The 13,545-nt window shown below is 41.8% G+C and overlaps 1 protein-coding gene across 1 annotated transcript in view; it reads right to left on the reverse strand.

Annotated features, from left to right (window-relative positions):
* Positions 1-668: 668 nt before the first annotated feature.
* LOC111144542 (sarcoglycan zeta) overlaps positions 669-13,545 on the reverse strand; it is a 471,067-nt gene continuing 458,190 nt past the window's right edge. Inside the window, exon 7 of the mRNA XM_022498868.1 lies at positions 669-866. Within this exon, the coding sequence (XP_022354576.1) occupies positions 669-866 (198 nt within the window). The remainder of the gene's footprint in view (positions 867-13,545) is intronic.

The following is a 13,545-nucleotide window of genomic DNA, read 5'->3' on the forward strand; positions in this document are numbered from 1 at the left end:
TGCTTTCAAAATTACCTAATGTACAAAATTCTAGACTTAGTAGACAAAGAGTAACAACACACTGAATTCAAAGAAACAAACAAAACTCAGGGTGGAATTCTGTCTTGTTTCGTTTCGTTTTGTTAAAAATCATGTATTGAATTTAATTTTTAGCAAAGCAAGCATCATCTAATGCTTGAAAATTTTAAAATTCGGGGATAAAAGTTTACATCCAAAAAAAACGATTGGAAAATTGTGCTTTCAGGCTGTAGAATTAGTTTTCTGACAGGGTCAACCATCTCATCTTGCCATTGGATACTGGGAATTTCATCTATGTAATTAATGTATGTATATGCAGTTCATCTCCGGGTCCTGCAAAAAAATCTAAAACTGTGTGCTTCACTTCATGTAGCAAAGGCACCTATGTTTTTCTCCCTTTTGAGCAAAAGGTATGATCCAGTTTTCCCGCTGAAGACGATTTTTCCACTGTCCCGTCACCCACACTCTGCCTCGAGCAGCACAGGAAATCCCGAGAGAAGGTGGCGGCGAACCCCTGCTTGCATTGGAAGAAGTTGCTCTGTGGACCATTTGAAGCAGCTCTGGACTGATCACAAGGGAAACCGAGCGGGACTGTGAAGCAGACGGACAGGAACAAAAGGCTATTCTGGTGTGAGGAGAAATCAGTCACTTCAGCTCCACAAGCAAATGTTGCTACTGGACTGACACGTGGAGCCTACTCCTGCTGGAGAAAGGTAAAGTTTGCCGTTGGGGCAGACGCACAGTTCGTACACCGTCTGCCGGGAATTTGAGGAGCTCGGCGAGGAGGAGGAGGAGGAAGAGCCCGTCGGTAGATTCCCCAGCCGGATTTTTTCTGCATTCAGAAAGATCTAGGAGGGGAGAAGAAAATGCGCTTTAATTCATTTTAGCATTCGACATTCCTCGGAGCTTTACAACATGGTCTAATAAGAAAGACTAAACAACAAACAATTCTACTGGTTTAGCTGCCATGCTTTGTTGAACAAACAAATTACATTCCTACGGTATAGCCCCAAAGCTCAGCAGCTATCCTCTCCTTTGAGACGTGGTGCATTTGGACAGAAAGCCCTCGATCTGAAAAGCAATATTGCACGATCTGTTTAAGGGGCCAACACACTTATTCCAACACCACAGAAAATTAAATGAGTTTGATGGAGACTCTCCATTTAACTTCTTAATCATGCCTCGTCTAAAGAAGATACAAAGAAATCGGGGTGCTCGTGGATAGGCCATTACTGAAGGGATGGACAACTTCTTAAAAAAAGTTACTCAACGGTCTAATTTTTAAAAAGTCATAAAATCACCTTGACAGTTTAAAGGATAAGCCACGTAGATAATTTGCATCATTAACAATTATTAGATATCATCAGGTTTGAAGTCTCCATGAAACGGATTACTTGTGCGCTACACTTTGTTAGATTTTTGAATTTGCAAAATGACTTCATTTATTCCAAACATGGACTTAACACTTTTAGGGACAGTGATCGGACGTTTTTTTTTTTTTTTTTAATTTATTTATTTATTTGACAGAGAGAGAGATCACAAGCAGGCAGAGAGGAAGGCAGAGAGAGAGAGAGAGAGAGAGAGAGGAAAGCAGGCTCCCCGCTGAGCAGAGAGCCCGATACGGGACTCGATCCCAGGACCCCGAGATCATGACCTGATCCGAAGGCAGCGGCTTAACCCACTGAGTCACCCAGGCGCCCAATCAGATGGTTTTGACGTGCAAGAGAAAAGTTTCAAAGAAAACTGAAATCATGAATCTGAATGAACAAAGAAACAACTTTCTCTAGGTATTTCTTCATTCTGTTGTTACGTAGCTAATTACTTCTTAACTCAAAAGGAGAATGCGAGATTACTCCATTTTTTCTACATATTTGCCCTCATTCAAGTCCTATTCCTTTCTCACTGGGACTCGTACCATAGCCCCCTGACTAGCCTGCCAGCTGTCCTTTTTGTTCTCTCACAGCCGGTTTTGTATACTGCTTAGTGAACTTCTAAGAAACAGATCAGATCAGATCATCCCAGGGCTCAAAATTTCCTAACAACCTCTCACCACGCTTTGCATGAATCTGGATCCCTTCCTGTGGCCCACCAGCCCTCCATGATCTGGCCTCTGTAACATAATTTCCTGGGATTCTTCTCCTTGCTCTAGCTCTTGCATTTTCTCAAACTTACCAAAGGAACTCTGGCTTCTGGGCTTCTTTACTCCCTATTTCTTTAGCCTGAAATAGCTTTTCTCCAGTCTACAATTTACAAGTGTCAATGTTTCTCCAAACATTTACAATGTTTTCTCCAGATATTTACAAGTTTTCTCCAGATGATATTTACAAGTTTTCTCCAGATACAGACACAGGTTATTCGCTGAGTAGCTAGAAACCATGGGAGGGATGGAGATTTCTGCTTTTTTCTTTTATTTATTTGTTATTTTTTAAAAGCAAACTCCTTTATTCTTTTTAAATTTTTGAAACACAGGAATCTATTGAATGCTGCAAATAAGATAGAAATGTAATGCATATGCCATAGACATGTATATTTTAGATTTAGATGTTTCAGATCCCTGCTAAAAGGTCACCTTCTAAAAAAAAAGTTTTTCTTAACCACTCTATGGGAAGAGCATGAATTCATTAATTGCTCTTTGATGACTTTATTTTTCTCTATAGTACCAACCCCTTCCTAACATTGTATTAAGTATGTATTCCTTCATTTATTATTTGTTTCTCTCCCTTGCAAGTAAGATCTACAGCTGTCTGGTTCAGAGCAGTGCATAAAATTGTAGGAGTGCATGTTGCGTGAAACAATGTTCTTCTTCCGCCACGGACAGGTCTCGCCACGGACAGGTCTCTCCGCTGTCGGGCACAAAGATCCCCCTCCAGGAGAGACTAGTTCATCCATTTCACCCTCCATGACTTTTCCCTGATGCTCCAAGATGGACTCTTATTGGTTTGCCCATAGGAACTTATGAATCCCTAATTTTGCTCATCATTTGATGTTATTTTACAATCCTATTTGTATCTTCCTTTCTCTAACAAATTAGATCTTCCTTGAAGGTGGAATCATACCTGAATTTTTTTTTAATAACTTTGCAGTGTTTAACCCTGCACATACAGCTTCCTCCTAGTGTATATGGCTGTTGAATACATGACTAGATTATAAAGTAAATGGATGCTTGAATTTACCAACAATATTCAAAGTTAAGAAAGTATGATTAAAATTTTTGTTTGCAGGTGTCAAATGTTGAAATTTGTCACTCTATAGCTCCTTCAGGGTTAAGTGATGGGAAAGCAAAGAGAAAGTGTTTCTATTCTTATTTTTTAAAGGAGACTTATTTTTTTCCGAATAGGGAAGTTGGAAGTTCGCAAAACTAAGCAAAAGGAAAGGACATATTTTCAGGTACCGAAGCTGGTCATCATTTCTCCTGGCTCTGTGTCTCCTTGTTGAGGGACATCAGGGAGGATAACACCAACCATTACACACTCTGGGCTCTTTCACTTATTCATAGGAACAGGGGGATGAATAACTTCTCTACTGGTTGAGTTTAAGAGAGACACTCTCGGGGCACCTGGGTGGCTCAGTCAGTCAAACATCTGCCTTTGGTTTAGGTTATGATCCCAGGGTCTTGGTATCCAGCCCTGCATCAGGGCAGGCTCCCAGCTGAGCAGGGAACCTGCTTCTCCCTCTCCCCTACCCCTTCTCATATTCTCTCTTACCATCTCTCAAGTGAAAGGATAAAATCTTAAAAAAAAAAAAAAAAAAGAGAGAGAGAGGAACTTTCACAGCTTACCCAGGGTCCCTTACTTTTGATTTGTTTTGTTTTTCTAGATTTTGAGAGAGGCGCAGAGAACACATGCAGCGGGGAGGGCCGAAGCAGAGGGGCAAGCAGACTCCTTGCTAAGCAGGGAATCTCTGGGCAGGGCAGGGCATCCTCACCCCAGGACAGGGAGAGGATGATGGGAGCCAAAGTCAGAGGCTTTACCGGACACCCAGGTGACCCCACCCCCTCACACACCTTTTTAGGAGCTATCATGCTTGCAGAGAGCAGGAACCCCAGACCTCATAAATGCCAAAAACACTACAGGGCAAGCTCTGGGGCAGCGGGCGTTAGGTCTGCATGCTCCAAGATGTGATCACGCTGCAGAAATGTAGGAGCTGGTGTTTTGTCCAAGAAACCTTGAGACGTAGATGACAACGAGTGCAAATGGAAAGTGGCGAGGAGGCTCACCGTGGGGTGAATTAAAGGAGCGTAGGCTACTGGGAACGGTTCTTACTAGTCCACACAGCAAGAGCTGTTACTGGTCAGCCTTGGTGCTTTGGTGTGGCTTGGTGACGACACAGTGCCACTGCGCTGTGGATATCGCTACACAACTGGTCCTCTCTCCCTGCCGGTCACTCTCCTGAAGAGCTGTGGAGAGGGGCAGGTTTTGTACATGTCGAGCAAGCAGGGGGCCGCTGGTTAAGGCAAGCGCAGCTGCGAGGGCCTCAACAGAGTGATCCGTGAAGGACCTGGGCCTCATTGAAGCAGGTGTGTGGCCACAACAGCGCCTTCCAGCTCTGCTCTCCATTGGGGGCTACTCCCCACAGCACACAGCTGTGGGACAGTAATTCCCAAGCTTCCCGGATCCATACCATACCCTCAGTCATAGAAGGGAAGTATGTTTTATTAATAGATAATTTTTATTTTTATAATATATTTTATAAATATAATATTTATAATCTATAATATTTTTATAATATAATAATTTTATTTAAATGAACTTTTTTTTAAAAAAGATATTTTCTTGGCTTGAGCTAGAAAAAGAAATCATGAGGTAAGAAGAGGTGTTGCATTTGCCAGGTTTTGCAGCCTAAACATGCGACAGTCAGGGACCCTGGGGACAAGCCCCTGTGCACTTGGAAAACTCCCCGCTGCCTGCTGGCCATCATGGCTTTCCTGGCAGAGCAAGGCACCAGCTAAGAAGCAAGCCCAGTCCAGGGCAAACCAGTCTTCAACAAGTCGGACCCCAGTACTGCACTTTCACCGACTTTTTTCCTCATGAGAATACTAAAAACTATGCCCGGGGTGGAGAGTTAGCCAAGCTGCAGGGCCTGTGAGCACTCAGGTGCTAATGACCCCCCACCTCTCCCTGCCTACAGGGCACCTTTTTCCCACTGAAGTTCCTTTAAAAAATATTCCACCTGACCTCTCCTTGGAGAGCAGGCCTGAGCGTTCTTTCCTTTGTGCTGCCCCCTGCCCCCATGCTGGGGCATGAGCCCCAAGAAAGCTTTGCCTGTGCTTTTATATTTGGGGTCTAGTCTCATCTCTACCACTGTGGGGTCAAAGGACCTGAGTCAGGTAACATTTGGCGACCATGAACAGACAGGACCCAGCAGAACTGGGGCTGCCAGACTCCGCGACCTCTACCAGTGACTGAGGGGTGGCCGGGACCTCTTTGTTCTAGAGTCATGGGGACTGGGGGCTTCAGCTTCCTGTTGTCCTCACTGACCATCCCATTCCTCAAACAACTATCTTTTCCCATTCCTTCTCTCAGAATTTTCTTTTCTGTCTCATGTTAGTGCTCTTTGCTTGGTCCCCTTGTCTTCTTCCTTGAACCAAAGGGGAACGTCTCAGTGTGCTGATGCACCAGAGCTCCCCCCTCGGAGGGGGGCGGGGCCCTGCAGATCCTGTAGGTGGGGGCTGAAGCCACCCATGGGATTTGGCAGAGTTTGAGTCTCCCACTGGAGCAAGCAGCTGGTTCTTTGCTTTGCATCAGGTACCTTCGGCAAACGGGACTCCATCTTAGGTCCCTTACAAGGACTTTGGTAGATTCTAGTCAGGACTGACCAACCTGGTAAGAGGCTAGAGTCCCTCTATGGAGGGGTTAGAGTCAGTGTTTGGGCTTATTTTTCTTTGTTCTCTCGCTTCTCTCACCACCTTCTCCGACTCCCACCCAAAGTCCCTGTTCTGTAACCTTGTTTGGAAATCTCTCTACTTCTGTTTTCTGTGTACTCATCTGGGGGGAGAATCATTGTGGACTTCAATCTGCTTCACTTGAAATTAACTAAAAAGGAATATTCCAAACAAAGAGTAAAGCCTCCCCGAGAGCCCATGAGACCAAAGCCATGCAGCCTCACACATACTAGAAGCTTAAGTGAGGCCCACCACTGTCTGAAGGGTCCTTTGTCTCATGATCTGTAATGTTTTCCGTTAACTCTGCAGCAGACATTCCTTCCCTGCCAGCACTCTCTTCTTTGGGAGGACACAGTATCCTGGATAGCTGTCCTCACTTGAGCTGAAATAAACAATTTTCCTTTCTCTTTTTTAAAAGAGTTTATCTATTTGACAGAGAGGGAGAGAGAGAGAGAGAGAGAACACAAGCAGGAGAAGTGGGAGAAGGAGAAGCAGACTCCCTGCTGAGCAGGGCACCCAACATGGGGCTCAATTCCAGAACCCTGGGATCATGACCTAAGCCCAAAGCAGACACTTAACTGACTGAGCCACTCAAGTGCCCCTTTCCTTTTTCTTTAAGTTTTTTTTTGTTTTGTTTTGTTAAGAGTTCGTTCCTTTTGCATCAACCTTTCTTGGTCTATGGTTGGCTGACAGGATGTCGGAGCAGCAGGGCTGAGAACCCCTAGGGGTTCTCCAGAACTTGGAGCTCAGGACCAGCACCCACCCTCTCCGGCCCTCTGACTTCCCAGCACCCCACGGATGTGTCGAAGAGAACTCCTGAGGAGCAAACCCCCTCAATTTGAGTTGATGGCCCTGCTTTTATTTGGGCTGTTGGGGATTACTGTTAATGTTGTTTAGGTGGAAAAAATTTAAGGATAACCTGAGTCTCAACCGGCCCCGATGGGGCTCTTTTGGCACGTCTAAATTAGTTTTCTTGCACAGAGAATTAGAAAAAGCTGCCTGTAACACAACAACCCAAAACCATGAAGCTGTTTGGTGCAATCAGGGAAGCCCCCAACTTCTGGGGAGGAAGGCATTGCTCACAGAGGTACTCTGGGCTTCTTCTGGTTTGTTTCTGCGGCTTTGGCTGTTTTTGCATAAACCCAGCATATTCTAATTGGAAAATAAATAATTAATTGGCCCACAAATTATGAGGCTATCTTGCAATTAGATTTGTTTTCATGAAAGAGGGGGTCCTGGGACGCCTGGGTGGCTCAGTTGGTTGGACGACTGCCTTCGGCTCAGGTCATGATCCCGGAGTCCCGGGATCGAGTCCCGCACCAGGCTCCCAGCTCCATGGGGAGTCTGCTTCTCCCTCTGACCTTCTCCTTGCTCATGCTCTCTCTCACTGTCTCTCTCTCAAATAAATAAATAAAATCTTTAAAAAAAAAAAAAAAAGAGGGGGTCCTTAGAAATCGGGTTTTTAATGCTTCCTCCACGAATATTACTGAGACAAAGGCTAGATTTTGTTTGCATCTTGCTTTTGTGTATACATGTCCATATGTGTGATAAATGTGAGATATTTTCTCTACGTCCAGACGATAATTGCTGAAATTCATTTGTTAAGGAGCTCTATGTAGTTGGTTTAAAGGCAAGCACTTGTAAATCCTGGGCATTTTCAAACTCAGAAAAAGAAAAACTAACCCAACTGGTTTTCAAGTTCACATGATCTAGGATGACGTTCTCTATATCCAGGTCTTTATGGTACTCCATAACAAAGATGCTTCACCGGAAAGGACCCAACTGATGGTCCAGAGAAATAAAGAGGAACAGAAATCTCAGACACCTGACTCCCTTTCCAATCATCAGAATAATGAGAAAAAGGAGGAGAAAGATAGGCTGCCACTGGAAAACCTAAATCCAGCTCCCCAGGCACAAACACCGGAACTGATGCCTGACCAAACCCCTGCTCCCCAACCTCCTTCCGGGGCTGAAGGGCACCTGGAGAAAAACACCAGTCTTGCAGGTGGGGAGAGACAAGAGACTGAGATGGAGGAATAATGGTCCAAACTTTAAAATCTGTCTCTGGTCTTGCCAGTGGGTCTCCTGCCCCCTCTGTCTCTCCTTCCCCCTCCTCCTGTTGCTGCCCCCACCTCCGAGCCATTCAGGCAGCTGGCTCCCGCACCATCCCTGGTGCGACCAGCACCACTGGCTCCTGCTCCTAGCACCCTTGCTCTCTGGGAGAAAAGAGAGTGCCCGCTGTTGGGCTACCTCTTCATGGTGGGACCAGAACATTCCCAAGTCAGCAGGAAGGAGCCCAAGACCTCCCAGACTAAACCATCCACTTCAGATTTCCAGGCAAGAGCACCAAGTGAATGTGACAGTGGGAATCAAAGGGATTGACATTTTAGTGGACACAGGTGCAGCAGATTCGGTTAATACCAAATTCAAGGTTGCTTAATTACAACAGACTTGTCTTGTGGAGGTATCAACAGCTTTCATTCTACCTGAATTTGTTAAATTCACATGATATCTGTTGCAGTATGTCAGCAAAAAATGACTTAAAATAATGTTTGTCTCATGAAGTTTTCATGGGTAATTGTTAAGAACAAGTAAATGAAAAGGTTTATAGCTTACAGAATCTTCGGTAATGTAAGACTTGAAAGCTTTGCTAGGTTAAATAATATATTGGGCTAAGTTCTTTGGATATCTGAGTCTTTTCCAAATAAGGCAAAATAATAAAGTGTCAATTATTTAAATATAGATTTATCTGCTTTTGGCTTATTACAGAAAAACTAAAGATAAATTCAGTCTTTTAGTAAACAAGTTTTATGCTATATTGAAAGATTGTACTATAACAAAAAAGCACACGTTTTTTAAAAATTATGAAGGTATTCGTAAATTTCCAATCTAAAGAATTCTGGTGTAACAGTTCACAGTTGCTTACTACTTGGTTTTATTAGAAATTGAATTCTTCTAATTTAAAATTCTGATACATGTAATTGAGCCTGCCAGAAATAGGAAAACCAGTCCGTATGTAAAAAACGTAAGAAATACGTTTGAAAAGGTGTAAGGAATGAAAATATATTTTTGTGGAGGGAAGAAAGTAATTTTTTCCTAAAATGACATTAGTTATTTAGAGAGAGAAGGCTTAGGACAAAATCTGAATGAAAAAGAAAGGTGTAAAGGTTTATAGGGAATCTTTGGAAAAGAATTTTATAGGTGGTCAGGACTAAGATTAGAATCGATACGTTTTATAAGTACACTGGTATACAAATAAAACTTGTTTTTTTCTGTTAAAGAGAGAAGATTTTCTTGCATTGTTGGTCTGCTCTTAATAAGAAATTACAAAGTTTTTTTTTCCGTTATTTGCCCAGAAAAACAAGGTTTCTGAATGTGTTTTTATCAGATATTTGTTCACTTAAGAAAACAAAATCTCAGTATTAAGGGAGCTAAGTTTTGCTAACTACTGTATAATCCTATGTATTTGCCTCTGGAATCTTTTTCACCTTAGTTAAATAATTAAATATGAAGATCTATAATAATATATGATTGTATTGAGGCATGTGCTTTAGAAGTTTCTGAGGTTTTAAACAAACTTCCCCAAAATTCAAATTCTAAGCAGTCTTTTTGACTCACTGGACTTATTTAGTATGTTAGGTGACAAAGTAAGCATTACCAAACAAATGATAATAAACTTTCTTAGGTTATACTGTGGGTCAATGCTATAACTGTTCTAGAAATTATATGAAATCCCTAAAATTTTAATATGTCCAGGTAAAAGGTCATCACTTGACATTCCAATTACTAAAGTGTGTGTCAGAAATAACTGGATTTCCTTGCCAACTACATGATAATGAACTCTGATCAGATCTTTAACCATGTCCGTTTTGAGTCTTTTGTCATTTACAGTTATTGTTCTGATGCTCTTGCAAAATGCATTTCAACCTCAAAGAGATTCATGATAAGAACTTCTGACAAGTACAGGTTTTTGATACCCTTAACATCATGAAACCAAACTGGGTAAGAATTTCTGGAACTGCTGGAAAAAAAATTACTAATGTGGAACTAAATAAATTGAAAAAGATGATTATAGTTTTTATGACTCTTTCTGAAACAATGTTGGTTCTCTAATGTTGCTCTTCCAGATTTAAGGACACGTGTTATCTTATGATATCTGCGACTTAATAGAAATTTGATAAAATATTACTTTCTGAACAATTTGAGGCATTTGTTTTCTCCCCTCCTGAACCCTTCAGAATTCAGAAACTTGCAGTGAGCATTCTTTCATGGCAATTGTAATTGTTTATATAAGTTCAGTAAGAATCTGTTCTCCTTGTAACAGGACACCATTGGAAACATTGGTTATATTACCAAGGCTTAGGCCAGAATGTCATATTTGAGAGAGTCATGCATAGACTCAGACATGACCAGATAACTTCAAGGAACTAAGTTTGACTTTATGGAACTGAAAGAGCCCCTCTGAATTGTTGGCCTGGTTCCTTGCTTATAGAGTTCCCAGTTGAGTAAAGGGGGTCACTTCTTGGGGTGCAGGAACCTAAGGATCTGTTGGAAAAATTAAGAAAAAGTCACCCAAATCTACAGGTATTGCAGGCAAATCTAATGACAAGTATCTGGCTTGGCTTCTGGCCTCGAGAGGCTATTAAAAAAGTTCAACCTAAAATCCCTTACAAAAGTCCCAGCAATGCAGATTTAAGAGAACTTACATGGTCAATCACTATTCTTGTTGTATTTACATAAATAATTAGGTGAAGTTTGTTAAAATTAGACTTATTTTACAAATAAATTTGTCTTCATCTGGCTATGTTTGATGAAAATGAGGGTGATTTTAGAGAGAAAATTGTGTTTCAATAACATGCCCTTTGTGCACGTTAGATTCTAGTTCTGATTAATTATCTTTTAAGTGTTTGTCATTTGCCTATATGACTGGGCTGGATCCAGAATTCTTCTGGTTTCCTCAAATATCTGGTTAAGTCTCTCCAAACTAGGGCTTTCAGTCTTCTTGCATTTTCTTGTCTTGGGCTCATGAAGGAGTAAAACGGTCCTTTTTCCTGAAGCTCTGCAGATAAGACCAGAGTTAGAAAACTTGAAGTAAATTCTAGAGGAATTGTCATGGTAGCTCATGTACAGACAATTCTCATGTCTGTTGCTCTAGGGGCCCCTCAGAAGATCATGGGAGAATTTGAACTATAAATCAGAGAAATCCGTCGGATCGCTGTGGCCTGCCCCTGCTCTAAGGGTCCTCTGAGGCTTGACATCTAGAAATCTTCTCCCTGGCAACAGTCCGGACTCAGACACTGGGTTTATAATTTGCTCGAACCATCAGCCTGTGTTTCCTTTTGTTTTCACAGAAATACCTCTTATTAACTACCTGACTGCTTGCTGAACACGGAAGAGCCTATGCTGTTATTAACAAAACCCATCCTGTCTGCACTAGTACAACCAAGGGACAGATCCTAACTATATCTGGTCAACAATCAAAAGTGCCCTCCCCAATCCCTCTTGGTTTTGTTGTTGTTGCTGTTTGTTTGTTTCTGTTTTTTTTTTTTCCCTTTACTGGGATGATTGGTGGCTATTATTTTTGGTCCCCATCTGTTAACCTGTTAGTATAAGTTTGTGTCTTCCAAGTTCCAAAAATTCCAAGTCAAGCTAATGGTGGCAGTAGGATTCCAACCTCTACCACTACAGGAAGACCCGAGGCCCTCTGAGTGCATGGAACAGTGAGCGTGAGATTTTCCTACCTCCAGGGGAGGAGAGGGACAGAGCCCCCACTCAGCAGGAAGCAGTTTCAGAAGATGAGAACTGTAGCCCCTTCTCTTTAAGATTAAGGAGGATGAAACTTCTCAGGGGGGAAATGAGACAGTCAGGGACCTTGGGAACAAGCCCCTGTGCACCTGGACAACTCCTTGCTGAGTGCTGGCTCTCATCACTCCTCTCTCAGAATTCTCAGTGACTGTGAGCACTTTCCTTGCAGAGCAGAGCACCAGCTAAGGAGCAAGCCCAGTCTGCACCAGGACGGACCCCAGCACTGGACCTTCACGGACTTTTTCTCTCATTAGAATACTGAAAACCATGCCCGGGGTGGAGAGTTAGCCAAGCAGCAGGGCCTGTGAGTACTCAGGTGCTAATGAACCCCCATCTCTCCCTGCCTACAGGGCACTCTTTTCTCACTGAAGTTCCTTTAAAAAATATTCCACCTGACCTCTCCTTGGAGAGCAGGCCTGAGGGTTCTTTCCTTCATGCTTCTCACCCACTCACTCCTGGTGCTGGGGCATGAACCCCAAGAAAGCCTTGCCTGTGCTTCTACATTTGGGGTCTAGTCTCGTCTCTACCACTGCTGGGTCTAAGGACCTGAGTCTGGTAACTGACAGGCTTGCTCATATCACTTTCTGTTCTGCTAAGACAGTTACTGTGATACTATTCAAGTTCCCAATTCTAAGAGTGATAATTCTATTCTATATTGCCCTATAACCATAGAATCCATTTGTTCTGAAACTCTTCCTGGAACTCTGATTCTCACGCCAGAGCGTTTAAGTCATGGCCCACGGTCCTCTCTGCACCAAGAATTCACTTATCCCTTTCTCACCCTTTGAAATCAGGCCTTTCACTGTGAGAGCCAATCTCAGTTGATCTGCAAAATAAAAAATTGTTTTCCTCTTTCTCTGTGATCTTGTAACATGTATGTTATTGCATTATTGCCTCCTCTCATGTGCTGTTGTAACACTTTTCTTTTTTCAAAGTGTTCCACCTATATTATGATTTGGGTTACTTTCAGAGCTGAGTTTGAAATTCCTTGCTACACTATGTCTGAAATGACTAAGCGTGCAATTTCATTCTTTGGCATTTTGTTTGTTACTTTGTTACCTCAAAACCATGTTTGTTCTGATCCTAACTACTTTAAAAACAGCCTAAGGGAGGTACTTTACATCTTTCTATTTTGTTTAGTAAATGATCAGTCTGGCTTTTCTGTAGCATAGTCAGTGAAGCAAAGAGAAAGATTTCATATCACTTCACACTTTTTCCTAGGAAAATTACATGTTATTTTATTCTGATATAAAGTGCTGTGCTTTTCTGTGTCTTTATGTTATTAATATAAAAAAAATGGCCACAGCTGAAAATCTCAGGCTATGATTTATTTATAGCATAATATTCAATTCACAATTAAATGCTAACCTGTAATTGAATCCAAGGATTCATTCTGCTGATACACTGAATAAAAGATTGTAACTAAAGTGGTGCATAAATAGGAACAGAATAGAGATTAATAACCACCAATATTTATTATGGGATGATTCATTATGAATAATTAGAATGAAATGATTAGCATGATAAAAGCAACTCCTTAAAAAGGATGCAAGATATTTAAGAAAGATTTCCATCTTGCTGTGGTAGAGAAAATATTGTATTCTGTAATTGCAGCAGAAAGAAAGATTGAAAGGTAATACGGACATACTTTTAAAATATTATGAAGTGTATTTCTAGGTCATTTAAGTTGTAATATCCACTAAGATGCTAATACGGTCCTGTCAGTAAGTTTGTTTATAAAAAAGGAAGTAAAATATACAAGTAAAATTCATCTTGAATCAACAACTGAAATAATGGTATAAAGGTAAGAAAGGAATGTCCTCCTTCGATTCTATTGATTT

This window comes from Enhydra lutris, unplaced genomic scaffold (genome assembly GCF_002288905.1).
Source record: "Enhydra lutris kenyoni isolate GAN:26980312 unplaced genomic scaffold, ASM228890v2 scaffoldscaffold11, whole genome shotgun sequence".
NCBI lineage: Eukaryota > Metazoa > Chordata > Mammalia > Carnivora > Mustelidae > Enhydra > Enhydra lutris.